Source organism: Perognathus longimembris, chromosome 4 (genome assembly GCF_023159225.1).
Source record: "Perognathus longimembris pacificus isolate PPM17 chromosome 4, ASM2315922v1, whole genome shotgun sequence".
Classification (NCBI taxonomy): Eukaryota; Metazoa; Chordata; class Mammalia; order Rodentia; family Heteromyidae; genus Perognathus; species Perognathus longimembris.
Window position 1 is genome coordinate 70,793,087 of NC_063164.1, and position 27,209 is coordinate 70,820,295.

Sequence of the window (27,209 nt, forward strand, 5' to 3'; positions counted from 1 at the left end):
GAATGTTCTCTTGGTAGTTCCCGCTTACCTACTGCTTCATCACAAAACACACAGAGACATTTGATTGAAATTTTAAGTGTTCCCTGCACAGAAAACGAGTAGAAACATTTTCAGAGGGAATTAGCTGAGATTTGAAAAAGGTAAAACCATTTTTAAGTAACCATATTATATTAGTCTGAATAGTACACTCTTTTCTGAGATGCCCACACCCTGGTTCCCAGAATTCTGTAAAAACTTATAGCTATGATGGAAGCAGAGGGTCCTGATACATGGAGACCTAGTTAGATTATCCAGATGAGACCAAGGTCTTCTGGAGCAGTAGTAAAGAGAATCAGTCCGCAGGAGGAAATGTGAAAAGAGAACCAACAGGATGAAGTGATGTAAGGAAATGACCACAAGCCAAAGGGGTGCTTCAGGTTCTAGAATATAAAAAATGGTAACGAGATGGCTACTGAACTCCTCAGGGGGGAAAATACTACTGAAACTAAAAATATAAAAATTTTTTTAAAATCCTGTGGACACTTTAACTTTAGCCCAGTGAAACACAAATTATAATTTATAGCAGCAGCAGCAGTAGTTTTGTGTATGTGTTTTGGGGGGGGGGCAATCTTGCTTGATCTCAGGGCATGAGTATTGTCCCTGACCTTTTCTTGTTCAAGCATCCTACCACAGGTTAATTGGACATAAGAGTTTCATGGACTTTCCTGCCTGGGATGGCTTCTATATCAGCCTCCTGAGTAGCTTTAATTATAAGTCACTAGCACTGGCTATTTTAATTTAACCCTGAAATGTTTATACTGAAATAAAAATTAAATAACATAAATTTGCTATTTTGTAATTTCATCATATTTAGTATTTTCATAATGTTGAAGTCATCATCACTGTCTAATCTAGAACATTTCCATCACCTGTTAAAGTGTCTTGTGCCCCTTAGCAGTTACTTCCTATGTTGACCTCTTGGGGACAGATCATGCCAGATCATGCAAAGGAAAATATTTTTCTGATCTTTGAACTATCCTTGAATATTTGTACATACTTGAAACATTCTTTTTAACACAGAATTAAATTTTTAGTTATTAATTTGCTGCAATTAAAAAATTCCCATTAGTAGCTTTGTAATTTTACGAGTTAGCATTTTTTACAATGCTAAATTTTTCTGTTTCCAGATAGATGGTTGACTGTTGAAAGTAGCCCATAGAAAATGGAAAATAAAATAATGCCATTAAAAAATAAAAGGCACTTTGTGTGTGTGATTATCTTTTACTTAACCCAATGTTTTCAAGGCTCATTCATAATATAAGATCAATATAACCTCTCTTTTATGTCTGAAGAATATTTTACTGTATAATTACGAACATTTGGGTTGTTTCTACTTTGGGCTACTATGAATAATGCTGTTATTGACAACCACATACACATTCTTGGGTGAATATTTGGTTTTGGTTTGACATATTACCAGAGTAGAATTGATTGGTCTTACAGTTAGTATGTTAACTTTTGGAGGAATTGCCAAATGTGTGCCCTTTCAGCTACAAAATCTTACACCCATATCAGCATTATGATTGTTCTAGTTTCTCCATGTCCTTGTGAATGCTTCTTTACTTTCATTAAAAAAAAAACCTTGTAGCCAATTTAGTAAATGTGAAGTGTATTCTTGTTTGCATTTTCAAGTGACTGAGGTTGAGTATCTTTCTATATGTCTATTTGTGATTTTAGAGTAATGTTACTCAATTTACTTGTTCATCTAATTTTTTTGTTGTTGGCTTATAAGAATTCTTTGTGCATTCTGTACTATAGATATTTTCAGATACAGAGTATGGTTCAAAAATATTTTCTCCAATTCTCTGTCATCTTTTTTACTTTCTTGATAGTGCTATTCAACACACAAAAGATTTCATTTTGATAAAGTGTACAGATTGCTTTTTATAAAAATAGATTGTTTCCTTATAAAAGTCAAGCCAAAAGTACTGAAAAGAAAGGCTCATGTGAAGTGCACAGGAAAAGAACATCTCTATGTGTATCTGATCTGACTTAAATAACTGTAACCCCTCTTTATATCACCTTTTACAATAACAACAAAAATGAATTTAGAAAAAAAGAACTTGTCTAGTTTTCAGTGGCCAAGGCTATATTATTTCCATCTCTCTTTTCCATGAGCAAAACAGCATGGTTAGGACTGTTTATTAATGTCACTGATGGGGGGCTGGGGATATGGCCTAGTGGCAAGAGTGCCACTCCGTAAGGTGATCATTGTCATTCTCTTTTTGCTCAAGGCTAGCACTCTGCCACTTGAGCCACAGCGCCACTTCTGGCCATTTTCTGTATATGTGGTGCTGGGGAATCGAACCCAGGGGCTTCATGTATAGGAGGCAAGCACTCTTGCCACTAGCCCATATCCCCAGCCCCTCTATTAGTATTTTCTAGGAACTGAGAAATGAAAAATCAATGGCATACATTTAGTTAGTCTAGTAATGGCCGAAATTGAGGCCCCAAAGAGGTGAGTATGTCATCTCTCTAAAAATTCTCAGTAGCAGATAAATATTTGATCTCCCCAAACTCATAAATATTAGCCTGAACATGCTCAGATAATATGAAGGGTCCTTACTGGGACTTTGATGGTTTCATCTTGAATCCAATGTGCCTGTGAACTGTTCTAGACATTTAAAGAAGGACATTCTATTACTAGTCTATGATGTTGCTATCTGAATATGCACTGTGGATCTCATCCCTGAATAAGAACTGCAGCACAATTCTCTTTATGAAGAAGTACACTCTCATTTTCACAGCTTTGTGACCTTTCATTTGTTATTTATGAGCTTTTGCAAATCTAATACCACTCTGACAGATTTAATTTGTGCTCTAAATTACCTTTGCACGAGTTATTCAATTGCTGCTTTTATTCCAATGGAATACTTGCTATGTTCTGAAATAGAAAAAAACTAGTTGGAGATATGTGGGACTTACTACACTTGGGCAAAAATTGTGAAGAGCTGCCTTCTGAATTTTTGCCACATTGATAATACTGTACAACATAAAGGAATATTCTCACACTAGCTATACAGGCAAGGTGATATAACCATAACTCAAGTCAAATTTCACAAATCTATACCCTAATTATTATTTCAGTCCATAAAGTAAGATATTACAACCTCTGGAATTAGTTCCTAAGATAAAATACAAATTTCTAGAAATTATACTGACTTAAAAACTATGCAGAGAAGGAAAACGCCTCAATACTAAGTCAATATATATGCAACTATGAAGTAGACAACTAATACAAATCCAAACATATTTCAGATCAAGTTTAAATGTCTACAATGAGAGCTAATTGGAATTCTGAGACCTGCAAGATCATGACAAATCTGGACTTGATTTGAATATGTATAGATGACTTGAGGTATCTTGATGGTCTGAAACAGTTAATGGAATTACCAAAAGAATAAACTGAAAGCAGGTCTTCACAAAAATCAGAAATCATGTAGTCACAAAACTAAGTTCTTATCACAAGTACCTTTCAGGCACTGGAGAATTACTCAGAATATGTGGTGGCTTTAAAATATGCTCTAATTTTTTTTACATGTTTCTTCTGAGAAGTAGTATTTACATTCTCTGCCTGGGCCAACCTTAATAATCAGTTGAACAGAATGTGGTAGAAATGACACTGTATGAGGTCCAAGGACACATAAAAAATAGATGCAATGTACACCCAGTACTTGAGAATACTCACAAAATGACAAACAGACTTAGTGGTGAGGGCTACCCTGGTATAAGGAAGACCAAATAGTACAGACAAAACTACTGACATTTCCTGATGGAAGAGGGCTTCCCAGGCAGACTCCAGTCATCTTAATTCTCCACTATTCCAGCAACAGCCACAGTCTGGTTACAACTGAACAGAGGTACCTAGAACAGTCTAACCAAGTTCATTCCACATCTCACCTACAGAATCATAAGTAAAAATAACATTTCTTAGCATTAATAATAATAACAATACCTCCAGCCACTATATTTTGTAGTGATTTGTTAAGCAGCTGTTCTAAAACATTAGGTAGAAAAGCCTAAGAGTCAAATAAGAACTTTAATGCAATTCACAAAACAATTGCATTTTTCAAGACATATTGGTTGTAAAGTTCAAAAATACAAAGCAAATAGGCTATAACCAAAGCTTGGATTTGGACTAACAAAATTAGAGTGCCTCCTTAACTGTCCAACTCAGACATTGCAGAGCTTTAGCATGATTTTCAGGAATTTCCATCCCTCAACTTGTGCTTTGTTCATTTGCCGTAATTTTGCTCAGGGTTTCCCAAAGAAGCTCCAGAAGCATTTCCAGTGAGCATCTTTTTCCCAGCTTTCCCATGAAAACATAATTCTAACAAAGAAAGGAGGTACATTCTTGGATGCATAACTGGCCAAAGAACTTGGAGTTCCAAGTAGACAGGGCCTCAGTCCCTGTAACAAGAGCTTAGCATCAACTTTATCAGAATCACACGGTATGAAAGCAGAGAAATGGTTTCCCAAATGTAAATTTAGATGTGGTCACTTCAAGAAGCAGGCCTGAATGCTGAAACAGGAAAATCACACATATGTGTATGGCAACAAAAAATATAGCATTAGAAATAACTCATTATACAGAAGAACAGAATGGAGTTAAAAGGAGCCTAAATAAAGCTTGCCACAAATACCAGAAAGTGAAATGTTACTTTCCTGTCCCTTTCTTCCTTAAAAATGAAATATGGTCAGTTGCCTATGGCTCGCGTCTATAAACTTAGCTCCTCAGGAGGCTAAGATCCGAGGATCATGGTTCAAAGCCAACCCCAGGCACAACAGTCCATGAGACTTTTATCTATAGCTAACTACCAAAAAGCTGGAACTGGAGCTGTGCCTCAAGTGATAGAGTGTTAACCTTGAACACAAAAGTTCAAGGACAGTGCCCAGGCCCTGAGTTCAGCCCTAGACTTTCACTACCACCACTACCAGCCCCCCAAGAAAAAACACTGTATTACAACTTTTCACATCAAAATATAAGGTTGAAATGGTGAAAACAATTCAAGTGGAGTGAATTCTGTTCTTTAATTTTCCCTTTTTATATGAATGGGTCATTCTACAAACCCTAATTCTGTGTTGCTATAGTGGAGCACCATGTTCACTGCAGACGGGACCAAGCCTGGACATATGATCCAAGCAGGCAATGAAGAGTGCACAGAAATAAGAAGCCATTCTTGCTCAGGAGAATGTGTTTTCCATGTTCCTCTCCAAATGGAGATGGAAGAAGAAAAGCTTAGTAGCTTAAAGAGATTGGAGAGAAGAGTCCCAATAATGTTCAACCCTTGCCTTACTCCTGAATTTTGGACTCTCCCCTGAACTATTACAATAGCCTTCATTTCCATCCAATAAATATCTTTCTTGCACAAGCTATTTTGAGTTGGTTTTCTGTCTCTTGAAACTAGCAACTCTCACTAATTCAAGAGTCTTCAAAAAAATGTCCAGCCACTAGATAAAATTTTCCCTGTTACAAATGTTTTGTACGTAATACTTCCTCAAGAATTATCAGCTAGACACAGCGCGGCGGCGGGTCTGGCTGGCGGCGGTGGCAGTGGCAGCGGCGGCAGCAGGCGGGAGCCCAGTGCCCCGGGTGCACGTGTGAAGAAGCGATGGCGAGGAGGCCGGATGGTGGGGTTGAGTGCCCCGAGGTGAGGGCATGGAGAGCTCAGGGCGGCCAGGACAACGGGCGTGGAGAGCGGTGCTAATGGTGGCCTCAACAGGCAGGGAAGATGAAAGGTAGCTGGATCAATCTGGGAGATGTGACACCACACAATATTAAACAGTTGAAGAGACTAAACCAGGTCATCTTCCCGGCCAGCTACAATGACAAGTTCTACAAGGATGTGCTGGAGGTTGGCGAGTTAGCAAAGCTTGCCTATTTCAATGATATAGCTGTCGGTGCAGTGTGCTGCAGGGTGGATCATTCACAGAATCAGAAGAGACTTTACATCATGACACTAGGATGTCTTGCACCTTACCGAAGACTAGGAATAGGAACAAAAATGTTAAATCACGTCTTAAACATCTGTGAAAAAGATGGCACTTTTGACAACATCTACCTGCATGTCCAGATCAGTAATGAGTCAGCAATCGACTTCTACAGGAAGTTTGGCTTTGAGATTGAGACAAAGAACTACTATAAGAGGATAGAGCCTGCAGATGCTCAGGTCCTTCAGAAAAACCTCAAAGTTCCCTCTCTTCAGAATGCAGATATGCACAAGACAGACAACTAAACAAATTTCACATGAACTTTCTTGCACTTGCTTGTCGCCAAATAAAAGAGGCCCACTGATTCTCCCCCCTCCTTAAGCTTTCTCCCTCATTCTTGTTTTTCTTGCTTTTCTTTCCTCTAAAAGTTTAATACTTCACAGACTTTTTAAAATCATGTTTAAATTGTTTGAGTTCTCTTATTTTTGTGAGGTGGTTGGATTGATGGAACGATGGTAGATCTCTTTTGTTACAGTTACTAGGATGTACTGTCCCAAAAATTTGAGTATCAGATGACTTGGAAATTTTTAGCTGATTTTATGTCCTGGTTTCATATTGAAGGTCAGAGCCTACAAAAACTGTTGATCTCAGTAGATAAAAAGAAGAAGTAGCAATATCTTATTTTCTAGTTCATAGACAAATTTAGTGTGTTTATGGTACTTTTGGGTTTATAAAGACTTACTTTGGGGGGATGCCAATCCCTAGACATTGCCTTCACTCGGTCTTTAGTCCTTCTGAGCACTCTCTTAGGAGTTGGACCACGTGTAATCCTTGTGAGAAATTATAAGCTTACTTAGGGTTTTAAAGCAATTTTTTTTCCTCTCTAATGGGTGGGACAGTTTAGGGTAGGTAGTGTTATATTTTTATCTAAGCATTTGGTTAAATTGCTTTTTCAATAGTAGTCCAGTTGTTAGCAGGTTTATTTTTCTTGCTGATGATTGTTCCTAGAGGCATTAACATTTGGAGTATAGGCTGGTGAGATTAACTTTTTTTTTTTTTTTTTTTTGGCCAGTCCTTGGCCGTGAACTCAGGGCCTGAGCACTGTCCCTGGCTTCTTTTTTGCTCAAGGCTAGCACTCTGCCACTTGAGCCACAGCGCCACTTCTGGCCATTTTCTGTATATGTGGTGCTGAGAAATCAAACCCAGGGTCTCATTTATAGGAGGCAAACACTCTTGCCACTAGGCCATATTCCCAGCCCTGAGATTAATTTTTTTAATATGCCAGCCAGAGTTAGGCCTTTAACAGACCTGAAGAAATTTCATTATGATTGAATTTTTCTTGTATTTTTGTTTCAATTGTCCCAATAATAGGCTAACCTTAAAAATGGAGTTGATGTCATTGTAGGTTAGTACCTCTAAATAAGCACCTGTTTTTTCTTGGACATATTGAAAAATACCTAAAGAAAGCTTAAATATATTTGTTGCACAATAAAATCCATTTATTGTCAACTAAGGTGGGCTGTAAAAGTGTAGCCACTGAGTGCTTGGTTATATAGGAAAGAATAGACAGTATTTTTAAGAATAACATAGCTATGCTGTTGCATTTCTGTTGGAGCACATCCCAGATTTGCTTATTCTCTTGTGCCTATAATATTGAATTTAAGAATTTGGAATAAGAGGTATGGTTAAACTCATTGTTTCTGTGCTTGGAGAGGTTAGAAGTATAAAGTGTTAGTAATGCAAATATCACTGTGATCTCCTGTATTGACAGTTCTGGTTTATGCCAGATCATTTCTGGTGTGAAGGGAATCTTTGACAAGCTGGTAACTTTTTGTAGGACGAGAGATGTCTGAATTACTCATATTTTCAGCCCATTGTTCCATTGCTACTATTTAGAAGAGTTTAGATTGTAACTAGTGATGGTTCAAGAAGTGTCTTAGACTTTGAAACAATACACAGGGCTGTCACTTGACTTTAAAAGGCAGTTTGATTCATGATATTTATCCTCTTATGTAAAATTCTGGGATAAAAGACTCATTTATGAGTAGATTAAAAGAATGATTTTTACAAAGCATTTGTGCACACTTTTAACCTTGTTTTTATTTGAGAAGTTATAAGTGCAAAGTAAAATAGACTTCAACAGTCTTGAGTGCCAAGAAAAAAGAAGAAGGAAAATAGTTGCTGAGTTTATAGGGTTGTAATCTTAAGATAGTAAAAAAGTAGAAAGACCATGCTGGTTTCTTGGGTATTAGTTTCTTGAAAAGTCTAAATCTAAGCTTAGAAGACAATTTAGCATTAAGCACCTTTACCTTTATAGATAAGCTTCAGCTTGCTCTTGCCAAGAGAAGTGTGCTTGAGTTACAGAAAACATAATTAGTTTGAAGAAATCAGCCTTTTTGTATGAAACTTCAGATATCAAAATAGATTTTGATATATAAATGAGTTTTCTGAGATGACACTGCCTCTATTTCTATAACCCTTTCACCTGGACTATCTAAGCATCCTATGAATGTATTCCTAGGTGTGGTTATTAAAAACCGAATAGCTGCCTCATGAAATTAGATACATGTTATGTAAAGAGGGGAAAATATTAAAGTTTGAATTGATTGTGTAGGCTCTCTAACATAGTTTCTTTTTCCACACTAGTGAATGACATAACCTAAATTTTAAGTGTGTGTAATGGGTTGTCTTACATCAAACTTGTATTGAATAATTCCATCCACTTACAGAAGACAAAGATGTGGAAGAGGTAGAACGTGGGCACTACATATACCTGTGAATCAGTAAAGATTAAAAGTAATGCTCTTTGTTGAATTGGTTATTTTGATAAATAATAATCTTTGAGGTAAAACAGTTCTATTAACTGGAGGATAACTGAATATATCATTTTTTAGGACATAGTTTATACTGGGATAAATAGGTTAAAATTTAACTGTGTAGTATTTGCTTTTAGGTTCTAAGGAAAAGAATCTGTACCGAAATCTATGCAATATATAATTTGTCAAGATTCGTTTTCATTTGGGAAAGGAGTTCTGAAGTATCTCTAAAGCAGTTTTTACTCACCAAGTGAAAGTCCTCCAAACAGAACTATTGGGAAACTATGGTGTGTGGTGGTGGGAAAGAAAAGCTTCCTCAGTTTTTGGAGCAAATAACTTTAAAAATACTTAAATGGCTAAGTTTACTTGGTGCAGTTACGAATTAAACTTGTCAATTTTAACATTGCTGTTACATCTGAAATAAACTTATGTGATGTTCTGGTAAAAAAAAAAGAATTATCAGCTAAAATGTTAGAGTTTTAAAATGTCACTAAAAGAGAACTAGACAGAAGTGACTCCATTCAGACTTCACAGCCACTGAGATTTCATTTTCAGACCTACCTACAGGGACAGATGTTCACATTTCTGATGTTAATTGAAGATTTATTTGCATAAAAATCAAAGCTTTAAATTTTTTTCACTTAGTTTTCTAGAGCTGTTGGCAAGGCTAGAGTTATAAGAAAATACTGCCTTTCTACCTAGTTTCAATCTGATTTAACAGACAATTGCATAAAAAACAAGTGTCTGGACAAGTATATAGTCACACTTTAGAGGATGTGCTACTTACTCTAGCATCCACTCTGCTTGCTGGTTCTGCTTATTCTTCTATCAACTTGAGACTTCTTGGGACTGAAAGAAAAGTATTTTCAAGTGCAAGTAACAGAAAGGAAATGGAGTCCAAGAACTCTCCATGAAAGAATGGAACAGAGGGTAAATTTCAGCTTGCTAGTTTTTATTTGCTTGGAAAGGTTCAATGGGTTACAGATTTTTTTTTGTTTTGGTATCTTTTATTAAGATTTTCTTTTTGAAAATGTCATATCTTCAATTTTCTATGAATTTTTATTCGAGCCCTCTCAAAATTATAGAAGTACAAACTGTACTCAGAAACAATATAATTATAAGTGCATTAATTAAGGTATGTTCTTATGTTAAAAAAAGCAGTTCCCAATCTAACATTTTGATCATTAGGCATATGCCTTTTACCATTTTTTGCTTTATTTTTATTTACTTATTTATTATCTTTAAGTAGTTGTACAAGCCTTCTATGTCTTTTAAAAATTTTTATTGTCAAGGTGACAATAAAAATGGGTTACAGTTATATGCATGAAGCAGTGAATACATTTCTTGTCAAACGTTACCTCCTTCCTCATTTTTCTCCCACCTTCCCTCCTCCCTAACCCCCCCTCTTGCCCCCCCAGTTGTATTATTATCTTACTAGTATTGCTGCCTTGATCAAAGAAATTATCTTTGTACTATATATACAGAATCTGCTCTAATTTAGATGGTTTCCAAAACATCAAAGATAAAGAATAAGTACTAGCAATAATCAATTCTAAAGCATATGCTAGTTGGGTGTGGTAGTACCCAGCTGTATTCCCAGCTACTCAGAACATGAAGAAGGTGTATTCCAAATTTGAAGCCAGCCTGGCCAAAGCTAGCAAGCTCCTATCTCAAAAATAAAATAAAACATAGAGACTGGAGGTATAGATCCAGTAGTAGAGCACTTGCCTATCAGCCAGGCTTTGAAATGAACTCGCAGTACAACAAACAAACAACAAGAAGATCCTATTTCCTAGAGATCTATAGAGATAGTCTGCACTATTGAACTCAACTTTATTGCAGGGACTATTGCCAGTAGTGTTTTGGGCTACTTTGTTCTGCATTTTGAGGGAGAATGAAAACTCTGTTGGAGGCCTGAAGACTCTTAATTCCTCCATATCATCTCTCTCAGGACCTTTAACAATACCCCCACTCACCCACCATGTGTCTGGCATCCTTTGCCATGTTGTCTTGAAGGCCATGTGTAAATGAGCACCTGAGACATCTTTAACCTCCTTATGAAATATTCTCCCCCCCCCCCACCCATCACATTGTGTTGACTAAATTCCTACTCACAATAAAATCTGGCTTCCTTTTGGGCTATCTACAGTAAACTTTGTTCATTTGCCCAAGGCCCATGGATTCAGGAGATAAGAGGGGGACTAAATTCTTTTCCCTTCTACTACAGCTTACAAATCATGGATTTTCCTCTTTACACAAATTCTCCTCTTCATGGGAAGGGCCAAACAATGGACTGATAGCTAGCTGTCAAGGAAGGATTAGAAAACATGAAGTATGTCTTGTCTTCAGCCACTAAAATTTCTTAATCTGCGTTCTCACCCAAAATTGAGAGTTAGCAATCCATGCTGAATGTTTGGTCTTCTGTATGGGGATAAATTTTGCCCATAGTTCTAAGAATACTGACCCAGTTTTTGTCATTTGAAGATTACTTCTATTTGATCCTGGGATAATTTAAATTCAAGGATTAACAGTAATTACTAGTTTGTTAGATATGGAGAAATCTTCTAGAGTTCCTTCTGAAATAGGAGAATCATTCTACCCTCTTGTTAAAAAGGAAAAAAAAAAACCCAAACAGCCAACATAGAAACAATGGCTTACATTAAAAACCCTATGGCTGACATAATTTCTTTTCAAACCACTGGATTTCTTAGTAGTTAACGTCTAAATTTTAACCAATGCCTCTCATTAGATAAACAACACATGTTAAGAACAAATCTATCCATACACTTGTCTTCCAAATCTTTGATAATTTGAGCTCCTGAGAGCACAATGATCATTTTTATCATTTTCAAAGATCATTTTCATCATTTTGAAATGGTACCAGATTGGTGAAAACATGATAACTCTAACTTAACTTTTCAAGCACGTTTAGCCATTTAGCCCAGTTACTTAAAGGAACTGCTTCCTTATCCTGAGACTAAAAGCAAAACAACATATTCAATGAACACCTAACTCTGTGTCATTGAGGCAGGAATACTTCCTTGGTAATGTAGCATCTTCATTTACAAGTCTTCGTAAGTGATGATTATTAAAGAAGTCCATTATTATAATCAAGAAGAACATTATAAAAATTCATGTAGTATTCACTCAGGAAGAAAAGTATCCAATAGTTATTCATAAAAGAGTATTATCTTTAGTAATAGATATTTTAATTCTGTATATAATTAATTCACTTCTTAAGGAAAAAAAACTGAGTCACTTCTTATAGGTAAAGAAATACAGTCATCGACTCCCTAATTGCTAACATTGAAGGAGCCAAGGGGGTATTTCTATCTCCTCTTATTATTGAGTTTTTATATTCTGGCTTCTCAGTTGTTTTCCTTATGTGTTTTTCATTTCATCCATTCATTTATTGACATGACTATGCCAAGCCCAAATTGACCTTCTGGGAGGAGAAATCATAGATATCATAAATGAAACCCTGAAAGACAGTCACATCGCTTCCTATCAACCAGGAAACCTTATCTACAAGAAGAAAGAAGAATAAAGTAGAAATATAATAATGACATAATCCAAGGGACAAATGCTAGCCGTTTGACATCTTAGGACTTGTTTACTTCCTGTTTACTTACTAGGGCTCCCAAATTCAAGACAGTGATGTTGGTAAGTCAGACATGCTAAAGTGAGACCATAAATGAAGTGCTTCTTTTAAGTGCAAAGTTGAAAGGTTTCAATAGAAAAAGGAAAATAATTATATACTGAGATTGCTTAGATCCACAGTAAAAAAAAAAAAAAAAGAATTTTCCACCAGTGAATTTGTGAAGAAGAAACAGACAGTACTGCAAGCTTTTTTTTGGTCACACCTCAAACTACCAATGTTACAGCCACAGCAGGTGCTAAGTTAAGATGAAAGAGGCACTAAATCATAGGGTTCAACACTACCCATAGTTTCTGGTACCCACATGGAATCTTGGAATGCATCCCCTGTGGATAAGAGGAGAATTACTTCATGTCACATTCTTCCATAAAGAAAATGTCCCTTTATGAAAGGCTTTAGGTTGACTTGAGGCCCTGACTTCTATGTCCTGCCTGAGATGCACTGCCCCATGGTGCTCCTGACAGAGCGAGGCTGAGAATTGGACAGGATCAATCCAGCTACTCCTTGAGCTGCCTAGGAAACTGGCCTTCAATTACTTTGATTTTCCGGGTTAAGTGATTATCAATGCTGCAACTAATAAACACCTAATATCTATTACATTTTATAAAAACCTAAACTTCTAGGCCCCTTCTAGTGACTAAATACATTCCCTAGTTAGGATACTAGAAATAAATAGGGATGATGGGGGAAGAAAAATGTTAAAATTCCATTGTGACAGCAATGGATGAACCTGGAGAACTTTCCACTAAATGAAACAAGCCAGGCACAGAAAGGTAAACATTTTATGAGCTCCCTGTATGTGGAATCTAAAGAATTGCATAGCATGGAAGTAGAATAAGTGATTATTTCCAGAGGCTGTTCATGAATAAGGGATAAACGGTGAGATATTGTTTAAAGAGTTTTAGTTAGACAGGAAGATAAAGTTCTGGCAGTCTATTGTATAGCATGTGACTGTACTTGATAAAACTGCTTGAAAATTGCTTTGAAATTGGAGCTTAAAATTTCTCACCACAGTAATGTTAAGTATGTGAAGTAATGGAAATGGTAATGAGCTCGGTTTAATCATTACACAATGTATATAAACTTCAAAACACATTTTACACCAAAATATAAACAATTTAACTATAAGTGTCTAGATATGAAGGAGAAAGAAAGGAAGAAGGGAGGGAAGGAGAAAGGGAGGAAATGAAAGAATCAGAAGTGATATCACCATTGGAGCATAGATCATCAGAGACAGTGAAGAACACCCTTCAGGATACCTGAATACATGGGTGCCTTCATGTAATCTTTTTTTCAATAGAAAAATATGAAAATCCTAGATCAAACAAAAAGGCAACACAAATATTTATGATTCATAATGATATACTTGCTTTTCTTGAAGAGAGGTTAAGTCAATAAGCAGAAATGCATGTTGTCATTTTCCTTTCATAAAATATGACAGAGTGGATGCACTAACAGAGAAAATTCTTTTGGGTCCTGAGATTGAAGGTCTGAGGACTGAAGCTGGAGAAAACCCTCAATCAAGTAAAGGCCACTTTCCTGAGAAAGTTCTATGGCCATGGGCTAAATAAGGTCAAGAGAAAGGTCCTTGCTTGAGATAGCACGCATCTTTCAGCCATTCTAAGAAAGTTTCATCTTATCGCCCTTGTAAAGGCAGAGCACAAGGACCTGACAGGAGGCCCTGGACAGACAATGAAGCCACACCCACAGGCACAAACAGGCTTGTCCGGGAACAGCTGCAATACTCCAGGGTGCTCCAGCACAACCAGCTCCAGTCTCCTATCACCCTCCTTCATATGTTATTGTGCTGGTAAAAAGAATAGTTCATGGAAGACATGCAGTGCAGGCCTAAGAGCATGGGCCCTGGATCCAGTCCACAAAGGCTAGAATCTTGACTCTGCCATTACAGCTGCATAACCTTGGCCAGGTTACTTAACCTCTCTGTGCCTCAGTACTACCCACTGGGAAAATTATCGTCTCTGGATCCTACAGTTTTTCTGAGAACTAAAAATGGCATGTGCTTCCTAGCTAATATAATTCTGTAAGTTGGCTTGTGCTGTGAGAAAGGCACCTCAGGGGGACAAGACACTGTCTGGGAACTTTGCTTTTGAGTCAAGAAAGGATCACGTGAAACACCTTCACAAGAGGCATTGTAGAGTTACAACCATGAAGGGAAAGCAAAAGCCAGCAAAGGATTTCTGTTGAGTGTTTCTAGGGGATCCCAAACTAATATCACGGTTCTGGGTGAGGGTAAAACGCAGGGCAGCCAAGCTAGGTAAGGCATGGTAAGGAAGGCCAGGGAGAAGTTCTCACATCTGAAACATGCTTTCTCCCAAGAGGAAAAATAGTCTCACAGACAGAACCTCTCCTACCCTCAGTGTTAAATGAATAATATTAATTAAGGAACCAGTACTAATTAAGAGTAAGCTCCTATTTATAAAGCCTATCTGTAGTTTTAAAACTAAACAAAAATTGCAAATATGAATGCCTTACATCTAAATGAAATATGCTGCTTAGTAAAACAGCAGCATTAGCACTAACATTTGAACACCTACAAGAGGACAGAACAGCCAAAAGGAAATAGCCAATATTTCATGTTTTTTATTTGGGGTTTTTTTGTGCCATTACCAGTGTTTGAACTTATGGCTTCACACTCTCACTTGGCTTTTAGCCTCATGTTGGCATTCTTCCAATTGAGCTATATATCCTATTCCATAACACTGAGATCCTCACTCTGCTAAGGGACTATTAAGAACTCCAACACAAATGAGAGTCCTTCATTCTTCTGGGTCCCCTCTTTCTATAATTCTTCAAGCTCAATCTAGACTTCAGGAAAAAGAAGTGGGTAGCCCAGGACCTACACAACTACTGCAGCTGCCTTCCTGGTTTCTACTGATGTTAAGGTCTTAGAATTCACTTCTTTGGGAATAACTTCCCTAAAATGGTTTTCTCCCTCTGGGTGGAATAATTGTCCCATATTGCTCTTGAAATGCTTCAGGGTGAAGTGCACTATACCTTCCCAGCCTAGCACACTTAATTTACATGACACGAAAGAGAAAACATCTCAAGGCCTTTCCATAGGCAACCACACACTTAAAGCCATTACTTGAAAGGTAACCAGAAGGATGCAGGAGTTACTAAAAAAAGAAACATGGTAACTCTTTCCCAGTGTTGGAAAGACAGCCTCTGCAGACTGCAAAATTGAGCTTGAACTCATGCTCTGTTTACAAAGAAGCTTGTGAATTTGAGCAACAACATTTCCCTGCAATGACAGGCTGAATGCCTTCAATTCACAGGGATTCCCCCCACCCTGATGACATTCTCTGCTGCTGACATTCTGGGGGTGATGATGGATGTGAGGACTAAACCTTGATTGTGGCCCTCCTTTCTTTAAAGGTGACAAATGTTCCATCTTGTTGGACTTCCTCATCACTTGCTCTGGTATCCACAGAAAGAGCAGGCAGGGCCGCAAATAAGGCAAAGGGAACAAATAAATACCAGTCATGCATCCAGGAATACAAATGAAAGGTAATGGTAATTCATCCTGATTTCATCCTGTAAAGTTAAGATAGCCTGTTTCCAGTATCAGCACCCTATGATTTATGCAATTACACTGGATCCTGCAAGGTCTTTCTTTTTGGGGCATTACAGGGGGTAGGGGTAAGAAGATTATACTGCAGAGAATTATCCTACAAGAGACAAAGGAACTGGATCACAGGTCTAGAAAGGACTGGGATTTAATATGAGTGATAGCTCCAATTCTTTCTTGTATAGTTACAGGGATTTGCATTTTCTAGCCAGTCTGTGCACAGGCAGAGAGCAGGCAGTGATGACAAGTACTACAAGGAATCTGTGTCTATACAGGCAGCAAAATACAGAGACATAGACCAACAGACATGTTCCATGTCAGCTCTGCTCACTTTGGGAAGCCACTAGTCACACATGGCTGTTGAGCAACTGAACTGTGCTATAATTTAAGTTAAAAGCCACATGTGCCCAGTGACTTAAATAGAGTTCTGAGTAGCTGGGGTTACAGATGTGCACCACCATGTCAAACTGCAGTCCAGGATGGTTTGTTTCCCCTACTTATCATCAAAGGAAGGAAGAAAATACCTTGTGGTCTTTTTGCTTCTGTAAGATTTGATGAAGCCCAAAAGACTGGCTCCAGGTAAAATCTGGAAACATCTGAATTGCCTGTAACTTAAAACAACCAATCTTTGCTTGCCATAAGACATATAAATGAGGTATTACTACTCCAGTATTTTTTTTTTTTTTTGCCAGTGCTGGGCCTTGGACTCAGGGCCTGAGCACTGTCCCTGGCTTCTTTTTGCTCAAGGCTAGCACTCTGCCACTTGAGCCACAGTGCCACTTCTGGCCATTTTCCATATATGTGGTGCTGGGGAATCGAACCCAGGGCTTCATGTATATGAGGCAAGCGCTCTTGCCACTAGGCCACATTCCCAGCCCCCTCCAGTATTTCTTATACTGTACATTCAACATCTCCCAGGAGAAAATGAACACTCATAGGAAATAACGCATCACAAATTCCCAATTAACTATCAGTTTAGTTGAGAGAATTTATTCACTTAATATTTTCTGTGTCTAACATGTACTGGGTACTGCTTGGAATCCTAGGGTTACAGAGGAAACAAAACAAAGACAGTATTTGTTATTGGGAATCAACATCTCCTGGTTTATCCTAACAGTATTTTCAGAAGAAAATAACTGATTTCATAAAAATTAATATTAGGGTTCAGTTCACGCTGCAATTGATTAAGTATAGATCATTAACATTTTTGCCTCAACACAGTTAAGCTTCTTTTGGTGTCATGATCTTTGGAAATGCTCTTACTCCAAAATGCAAGAGCAAATGCAAAACATTTCAATTCCTTCCTGGTTACTCAGGTAACCAGGAAGATCTCAATTCCCAGAACTCTTCTAGGCAGCCCTCTCCCTTGACACACAATTTCTGTAAGTGTTACTTTCAAGATCACTCCTTCATCATGTCTATGGCCTAGTCTTAAGTTTTCATCCTTAATTTTGGCTTGAATTTTGCATTCATTTTTAAACTCTTCTCATGGCTTCTGGTTTCTTTTTTTTGACTCTTTCTGTATTATAGTTTCCAAATTAGAAATTTGATAATGTAGTTAGAAACCGCTAATGGATTCTACTGCTCACAGAAATAATGTAAATTATTTACCAATAGCCAAGCAGAAGTCATTCTTTCTTCGTTATCTTGATTTTGGGCCTATCTTCCTGTGATTGGGCATAGCATCATATTAAGGCCTGGGATAAGAAGGATGGAAATCTCCAAGGAAGAATATAGCTTTTAGCAAGTCCCGGTGGCAGAATTACAAAATCAGGTACTTAGGATTCTAGAGCACAGCCATGTCATCTACAATAGAAAAGTGCTCCTCTTTTGAGAACAACTCTTGGAATATTACTGAGTCCTGTGAAAGAAAGAATGCTTTTTCATGCATTGTCATCATGAGAGCAAGCAGAATTCCTTCAGCAGGGAGCAGTAGCATGCCAGTGAATTCAATCCCATCAGGGGAAGCACTACTATTATCTGTAAAATGAAATGCCTACACCTTAGGCATGAGATCCTGTACATCACAGCATCCAACTAGAACTCACCTCACAGAAAAGAGGTGCAGAGTTGTGTCTCAAACAATGCAACCATGTGTTGGATCCCACTGCACACCACCCAGCTGCAGCAGACCTCACAGAATGCTGTAACTGCCTAGAAGGCTGAAGCCCCAGCTCCGAGGCAATCCCCCCAAAAGACAAGGTGCTGTATTCTAAAGCCAGCAGATGCACAGTATCCAAGGCCTGCATACAGTATTATAACCATGTCCCAAACCAAAGTTTGGATGATGGAGTAGTTTATGGCCACTCCTGTTGACTCACCAGGACATTTTTGTAGGAGACCTACAAAAACAAAATTTTAAAAATCACTCAGCTGCCTCCTGCCCCTCCTTTATCACACTACAACTATGAAGAGATACTCACAAAACCAGTCCAAGGAGGGCATTATCATGAGGCATTAGACCCCCCAGAGTGTTCGAGTCACACTATAGGTAGGAACATCCAGACTTAATGATGATTAAGGATGAGTGTTGCTCAGAATGTACCATGTAAGAGAGTGCTGTCTCACTGAGGACCTAAATTAATACTGGCAGAAACAGACACAGGCTTGTCCCACTCCGTTCCCTCTTCTGAGATCTCTCAGAGGAGGAGTAGTTCAAGGAGACAGTGGAGAATTGCTATTTAAAGATGAGTGGAAAGAGGTCTGTTCAGCTCAGGAGATAGACTGTAGCTACTAGGAGAATGAAGAAGTCACAATAGCCCACAACCTTATCCATTGTGCTCCAAAACCTATCACATTAGAACTGAGGCTACACTTGCCACAGACTGCCCCAAACCAATGCCTGAACATGGCAAATATAATAAATTATGTCTTCTCAGAGTGACATGAGGTTTTCTGACAAAGCAACTTTGATTCAAGGTCGATCTTTTCAAATTTAGAATTGCAGTTCCTTATAAGTTCCATCTACTCAATTCCCCCCACACCTTCCCTTGGTCTATCCCTCTCTCCCTGTCTCCCTCCCTTCTTCCCTTTTCCTTTTTTCCTTTATTCTTCCTTCCTAGCCTTCCCTCCTTTGTAAGAGTGAGTGTGGCCTGTACTGCAGTCTAATAGCTTCCTCAGCCTCCCTCAGTTCCAGTCCATGTTCCTACATAACGCCTCCCTTAATAGGTGTACTGCAGGGATATGGACTCATAAGCATGTACTGCACCATCCTACATCATTTGCCCCCACTGTAGGTTTGCTGTGACTCTCCTCCTAACCACACTTGCCAACCAAGTGCTCACAGACACTACAATTGTATAGCATGCTTTCTGCAGCCAAGCCCCGTGAAATGTCTAATATTCTCTGTGTCTAGAATGCCCCTTCCTTCTGCTTTCTCCCCTAGAACTGAGTTTTGGATGACAGTCTGAGCATTGAATTTCTATTTCTTTGAATTTCTATTTTTGCATGACCACTTCAAAGAAATCTGTTTGTCTATGCAATAGATTCCTTCACATCCTACAGCAAGCTCTAATATTCCATAGATTTACTCCTAAAAGCATGCATCCACCTGGTAGACAAGTCATGCTCATCTGTTAGGAGCAGTCACTACTTGGTAGCAGTGTCAGTCACAAAGGTTGGAAAGTTTTTTAACAAAACTCAGGGTTATTTTTTTTTCTGGAAATAGCTGCATTCTAAGTCTCATAAATTGATTCAAAATTAAAAGGAAACCCAACAGGAGGGGAACCAAAGTATACCCATTGCCTGTTTGGCTCAAGCCTGCCAGCTGGTGTCCACGACTCTAAAATGCTCCAACAGCTTCAACCAGGACACCCCTCTGAAAGGCACTCTGAGAAGCTGAGCTGCTAGCAATTTTAAGATGCTATATCTTATGAGTTTATACAGTATTTCAGAGCCCTGTTCCACGGAGGTGGTTTTCAACTAACCAAAGAGGCACTAATTTATTGTCTTATATTTTCTAACCTCACATCGGACAAGCCCTATGCTAAGTTACAGAAATTCAAATTTCCTTCAGAAAAATCACAAATTAACAGGAAAGACAGAAATGAAAAAACATAATTTTATATTATTGTGAAGAATCAATTTTCTTTTTTTTTGGTAATTTATTTATTAATTAAACAAAAACATTTTGACAAGGGGTTGTGCAAAAAGGGTACAGTTACATAGTAGGGCAGTGTGTACATTTGTTGTGATATCTTACACCCTGTTTTTCTTTCCCTTCCCTAGGTCAGATAGACATATATACAATACACAGTGTACCAAGAACATATACAGTGGCCACATGGCCTACGCCAAAGAAAATTCGCCTAGGGCTTCAAATGTAATGTCAACATTAGACAATATGTCGACAGTAGTCTTATATGAACGTACATACATAGATTTTGAGCTATTGTATTCCACTGAGAGGTCAATTTTTGATGTTTATATGTTGAGTAGTTGTTTGGTTTTAGTTACATAATGTTGGGTCGCTGACCCAATCCTGTAGGAAATACCATTTGACAAGAAGTTTTTGGTTTCACAGACCTGGTCTCTACTGTCTCCCCGTCACCCCATCTTAACAGTCAGGGATCATGATCAGGGAGATCATGCCCCTTTGTTTTCTGTGTTCTAGGCTTCTCTTGTTCAACATTATTTGTTCAAGTTCAGACCATATCCCTGCAAATAACAATATTTCACCATTCCTAATCGCTATGTAGCATTCCATAGTGTAAAGGTACCATATTTTTTGGATCCATTCATCTGTGGAGGGGCATCTGGGTTGATTACATATTTTGACTATTGTGAATTGTGCAGCGATAAACATGGAAGTGCAAATGTCTTTTTGATATCTTGGGACCTGCTGTCCAGGATAGATGCCTAGAAGTGGGTAGGTCTATATTGAGCTTTTTGAGAAACCTCCATACTATTCTCCAAAGTGGTTGTACTAATTTGCACTCCCAACACAATGGAGAAGGGTTCCTCTTTCCCCGCACCCCCTCCAGCATTTGTTGTTGCCTGAGTTCAGAGTATAGGCTATTCTAACTGGAGTGAGGTGGAATCTCAGAGTTGTTTCTATTTGCATTCCCTTTACTACAAGGGATGTTGAACATTTCCTCATATGTTTCTTTGCCAATTTATCTCTTCTCTTGTGAAGTCTCTCTTTAGCTCCTTTGCCATTTCCTAATTGGTTTACTGGGCTTGGAGGGGCTTAGTTTTTGAGTTCTCTGTAGATGACAGATATTAGGCCTTTGTCTGTTGCTGTGCTGGTAAAGATCCTTTCCCATATGGTTGGCTGTCTTTCTGTTTTGGTGGCTATGTCCTTAGCTGTGCAGAAACTTTTTAATTTGTAGTAGTCCCATTTGTCAAGTCTCTCCCCTATTTGTTGTGCCCCTGGGACTATATTCAGGAAGTTCCTTCCTGTGCCTATAAGTTATAGTGTCTTTCCTACTCTGTCCTTCAGTAGTTTCAAGGATTCAGGTACGATATTGAGGTCCTTGATCCATTTTGAGTTGATCTTGGTGCATGGTGATAGGCTTGGGTCTACTTTGAGTTTTCTGCATATGGCAGCCCAGTTCTCCCAGCACCAGTAGTTGAAGAGGCTATGTTTATTCCATTGTATGCTCCTTTGTCGAATATCAGCTGACTATAAAAATGCGGTTTTATTTCTGGATCTTCAATTCTAATCCATTGGTCTTCCGATCTGTTTTTATACCAATACCAGGCTGTTTCTGTTATGATGGCTCTATAACAGAGCTTGAAGTCTGGTATTGTGATACCTCCTGCACTGCTTTTTTTGCCTAGAATTGCTTTGGCTATTCTAGTTCTTTTGCTGTTCCATATGAATTTATGGATTGCTTTCTCTATTTCAGTGAAGAATGTAACAGGGATTTTGATAGGGATTGCATTGAATTTGTATAACAATTTGGGCAATATGGCCATTTTCACTATATTGATTCTGCCTACCCATGAGCATGGGAGGGCTTTCCATCTCCTTGTGTCTTCTTTGATTTCCCTTATTAGATTTTTATAGTTCTCATTAAATAGGTCTGTCACATCCTTGGTTAGGTTGAGCCCTAGGTACTTTATTATTATTATTATTTTTTGGCTAATGTAAATGGAATGGTTTCCATAATTTCCTTTTCTGTTTGTACATTGCTGGTGTACAGAAAGCTGCTGACTTTTGTGGAATGATTTTGTATCCGTTGCTACTTTGCCAAAATGGTTTATTAGGTGTAGGAGTTTGGGAACTGAGTTTTTTGGGTCCTTCAGATATAAGATCATGTCATCTGCAAATAGGGATAGCTTGATTTCTTCCTTGCTGATGTGGATCCCTTTGATGTCCTCCTCTTGCCTTATTGCTATGGCTAGGGATTTCAACACTATGTTGAAAAGAAGTGGGGAGAATGGGTATCCTTGTCTTGTTCCTGAGTTTAGGGGGAATAATTTTAGTTTCTCTCCAATTAATACGATGTTAATAGTTGGTCTGTTGTATATGGCTTTTATTGTTTTGAGGAATGTTCCATCTATTCCTGTTCTCTCCAGAGCTTTTAATAAGTATGGATGTTGTATTTTGTCAAAGGCTTTTTGGGCATCTACTGAGATAACAATGTGATTGTTGATTTTAGTTCTGTTTATGTGGTGAATTACATTGATTGATTTACGGATGTTGAACCATCCTTGTGACTGTGGGATGAAGCCTACTTGGTCATGATGTATAATTTTCTTGATCAGTTTCTGGATCCTGTTAGCTAATAATTTATTGAGGAGCTTTGCGTCTGTGTTCATTAGTGACATTGGTCTGTAGTTCTCTTTTTTTGTTGGGCCTTGCCTGGTTTGGGAATGAGTTTGATATTAGCTTCATAGAATGAGTTTGGGATTTCTCCCTCTGTGTCTATTTCACGGAAGAGTTTGAGGAGTATGGGTATTAGTTCCTCACTAAAGGTTTTATAGAATTCATTGGTGAATCCATTTGGGCCTGGGCTTTTCTTTGTTGGGAGGTTCTTGATTACCCCCTGTATCTCGCTGTAAGTTATTGGTTTATTTAGTTGATTCATTTCTTCTTGGTTCAGTTTGGGCAGTTTATTCTTCTCGAAGAATTGATCCATTTCTGTAAAATTACTGTTTTTTAGTGAGTAGAGGTTCTTGTTCCTTATGATTGTTTGAATATCATGTGTACTTGTTGTAATTTTTCTGGTGGAATCCCTAATTGTACGTATATGAGTCTCTTCTTTTTTTTTGGAAGTCTTGCGAGGGGTCTGTCAATTTTATTTATTTTCTCAAAGAACCAGTTTTTAGTCTTATTTATTTGTTGAATGGTCTTTCTGTTTTCAATCAGATTTATCTCTTCTTTAATCTTTGTGGTCTCTCTCCTCCTAGTCATTTTAGATTTGATCATTTCTTGTTTCTCCAGTTGTTTTAGTTTCATCGTGAGGTTATTCACCTGCTCTGCTTCCATTCTTTTATGTGAGTGCTGAGGGCAATGATCTTGCCCCTCAGTACTGCCTTAGCTGTGTCCCATAGGTTTCTTTGTGATGTATTTTCTTTGTCATTGTGGCTTATGAATTCGTTGATTTCATCTTTAATTTGCTCTGTGGCCCAAGTGTTGGATATCAGTATGGGGTTTAGCCTCCAAGAATGTGTATAGCCTCTGTGGTAACCGTTGTTATTAAGGGTTACCTTTAATCCACTGTGGTCAGATATAATACATGGGATGACGTCAATACTTTTGTATTTGCTGAGGTTCTCTGTGTGGGCTATGACATGGTCTATTTTGGAGTATGATCCGTGGGCTACTGAGAAGAAGGTGTATTGGGTCTCTGTAGGGTGGAAGATTCTGTATAGATCTGTCAGATCCATTTGGGATATGGTGTTACTTAGGTCCTCAGCTCCCTTGCTAATCCTCTGGGTGTTGGATCTGTCTCTTGGAGAGAGTGGGGTATTAACGTCACCCACTATTATTGTGTTTGGGTCTATCTTGTTCTGTAGTTCCATGAGAATTTGCTTGACATATGTAGGGCCACTTTTGTTCGGTGAGTATACATTTATCACCGTGATCTCTTGATTCTGGATTTTTCCTTGTATTAAAATGTAGTGACCTTCTTTGTCTTTTTGAGTTGATTTTAATGAGAAGTCCGCTTGTCTGAGATCAGGATGGCTACTCCTGCCATTTTGGTAGGTGCATTTGCTTAGAAGATCTTGCTCCATCCTTTCATTCAGAGCTTGTTTTTATCCCTTGCTGTAAGGTGGGTCTCTTGTAGACAACAGATGGCAACTTTTTGTTTGCGGATCCATTCTGCCAGTCTGCTCCTCTTTATCGGAGAGTTTATACCATTAATATTCAAAGATATCAAGGATAAGAGTGTTTTTCTTGTTAGGCTGTTTTTCCTGTTTTTTGTCTTGTCTTTAGTGAGCTGCTCTTTCTGTTGGGCTCAGGCTGTTGTAGTTTCTTTCTGTTTCTGTCTGTGTGTGCTGTATGATTTCTGTTGGGTGGGCTTTCCCTCTTAGAATTCGTTGTAGGGCTGTTTTTTTTATTCACATACTCCTTTAGATACTCTTTGCTATGGAACGATCTGGTTTTCTCCTCAAAATGAACTCCAGTTTCGCTGGATATTTTATTCTAGGTTGGCAGTTGTTGGCCTATAGGACTTGGATGGTGTTCTTCCATTCTCTTCACGCATGGTAGGTTTGTGTGGAGAGGTCTGCTGTTATTCGGATCCTCTTCCCATTGTAATAAATTTCTTTCTTCGCTTTGGCTGCATTCAGAATTTGCTCTTTATTCTTGAGATCTGAAGTCTTGATTATTATGTGCCTGGGCGTGGCTTTTCTAGAGTCTTGTCTTCCAGGTGTTTTATAGGCTTCGATTACCTGGATGAGGTCCCTTGTGAGATTGGGGAAGTTTTCTGCAATCACTTTTTTGAACCTATGTTGAAGCCCTCTGCTCTGGTATTTGGCTCCTTCTTCTATTCTAATTATGTGCCGATTATATCTCTTGTCTTTGTCCACTAGCTCCTGGATTTGTCTGCCCTGGAGCTTTACCGTTTCTTGGATTGTCGTGATTTTTTGTCCTTAATGGCTGCATCATCGTCCAAGAGAGAGATTCTGGCTTCAATATGGTCAATTCTTTGTGCTGTGGCTTCAAGTGCGGAGTTTATGGATGTCAGAGAGCTATTTATGGTTGTCAGATCAGCTCTGATCGTGGAAATTTCTTCCTTTAAAGAGTTGTATTTTAAGTCTATTTTTTCATGCATTTCACTTCTCAGGTTGTTAAGGTCTTCTTTAACAGAGGTTTGCATTGTATCCATTTTTGCCTCCATTTCCTTCTTGGCTTCCTGGATGTCCTTCGAGACTACCACTCTAAACTCCTGGAATTGTTTTCTGATTTCATTTCTGAGGCTTTTTATCATTTCAGCTATCATAGTCTCAGTTGTTTTTTTATTCTCCATCTCCTCTTCAGTCATACTGCTTTTTGGAGCTGGCGAGTTGGCTTGCCCTTTAATGAAATTTGTTATATTTCGTTGTGATTTGCACATCTGGAGATCTGTGGGTAGCTTCCCTGGTTTGGCTTTGTGCTGGTTTCCCCTAGTCCGTCAGTGAGAGACTTGTTTGTGTCCTGGCTCTGGGTTTGAGTTCGGCTGTTGAACCTTACTGCCCAATGGGTGAGCGTGAGCGTTTCAGTTGTTGCCGATGTGGTCACCCTCCCTGCACTTGGGGGTGGGTAGGTTCTGTGTTTTTCTCCGCGAGATAGTGTCCTGCTGCTGTGTTGTGCTGACCCTAGCATGCCCCTGGTGGGGGTTTGCTGGTCGCTGATTCAGCGTGGCGTGGAGGCTTTTCTCTTCTTTGGTTCTTTTTTCCACTTGGTATCTTTGTTAAAGGAACTCACCTCTCAGGCAGTTCGCCCACCTGTGTGGACCGCTCCGGGGCCGGTGTTGTTGAGGGGAGGCCCACCCACTTGTGTGAAATGCACCAATCTGGGTGGGCGCTGCTGCTGGGGGGCTCTGCCCTCCTGTGCAGGTGCGCCTATCAGAGCAGGCACTGCCGCTGCGGGGCTCTGCCCACCTGTGTGTGGTACGCCTACCAGAGCGGGCCCTGGGTTGTTGGGATGTGCTTGTGCCCTCCCACGAGTTTGCTGTGGGAGGGGCTATGTTTGGGCCCCAGTAGGATCAAGTGTCCAGGCGCGGGTTGGTGCCCCCAGACTCTGTGCCTCCACTGTAAGGGGGGTGTGTGATCGGGCCCAGGTGTCCCTGCTGGGCTGGTATTGCCCACCAGCTAACCTGTGACTTTGTTCAAAAAGTCTGCGAGGACCAGGTGCCTCAGGTGGGGCTTCAAATGCCTGCCGGTCCTCGGGCTCCTGTTGGGGAGGGTGCAGGGCTGGTGCGGCTCGGTTCAGGCTCCTCTGTTGCCTTGGTGCTGCTCCATGCCTGCTAGCTCCTGTGTCCTCCCAGAGTCTGAAGGGACCTTTTGCCACCTGATTTGGAGGTTCTTTGTTCCCTCGGGGTGGGGAGGGGGAGGGAGGGAGCTCTAGCTTCTTTGTATGGTTTGGGTCTCTGATAGCTGGTCTCCCATTGGGGGAGGGGGTAATGGGGAACTTACTGGTCCTGGATTTTGTGTGTGTCCCACGCTGTTGTTGGCCCTTCGGGGCTGTGGTGCTGGGGTGTGGCGATCGGTCGTTTGGTGGTGGTGGCCCCAGCTCTCTCCTTCTGCACCGCCCAGTTCCTCCGCTGCTCAGCTGCTCATGTTCGATCTTGGCCGTGCAGTCCCCCACCTCCCGTCCATCACCCCCTGTCTCGATTGGTCTGCGCACCCCCTGGGGTCCATGGAGTCCTGCTGTCTGGACTCTGCTCTCCTGGCGTGACTTTTCGGCAGTCGGTTTGTTGGCGCCGGGTCCCCTTTCCCAGCCTGGCCCTGTTCAGGCCAGGGTTGGCGGGTGGGGGGAGGGTACCCTGGAGATTTTCTGGCTCCGTGCATGTTATAGGCTCTTCTTTTTTTATTTATTTTTTCGTTTCCTGCCTTTCTCTGTTGCTTCTGGCTGCTGGCTTTGCTGGGTTCTTGATGAGGTGTTGGGTGCTGGAGTTCCTAGCTTGCTATTCAGTTGGAGCGAGTTGGGGTGCCTCCCTACTGTGGCGGTGCCATCTTCCTCTCTCAATTTTCTTAATATATTTATATCCTACTGAAGACAGGCCTCTTGATTTCTCAAAGA

The 27,209-nt window shown here is 39.5% G+C and overlaps 2 protein-coding genes across 2 annotated transcripts in view; one reads left to right on the forward strand and one right to left on the reverse strand.

The window, feature by feature from the left end:
* Window positions 1-27,209, reverse strand: part of Lypd6 (LY6/PLAUR domain containing 6) — a 146,976-nt gene that overhangs the window by 42,708 nt on the left and 77,059 nt on the right. The gene's annotated exons all lie outside the window — the stretch shown is intronic.
* On the forward strand, window positions 5,584-6,330 carry LOC125350689 (N-alpha-acetyltransferase 50-like). The gene has a single exon (XM_048345497.1). The coding sequence runs from the start codon at window positions 5,772-5,774 to the stop codon at window positions 6,273-6,275; it is 504 nt and encodes a 167-aa protein (XP_048201454.1). The 5' UTR covers window positions 5,584-5,771; the 3' UTR covers window positions 6,276-6,330.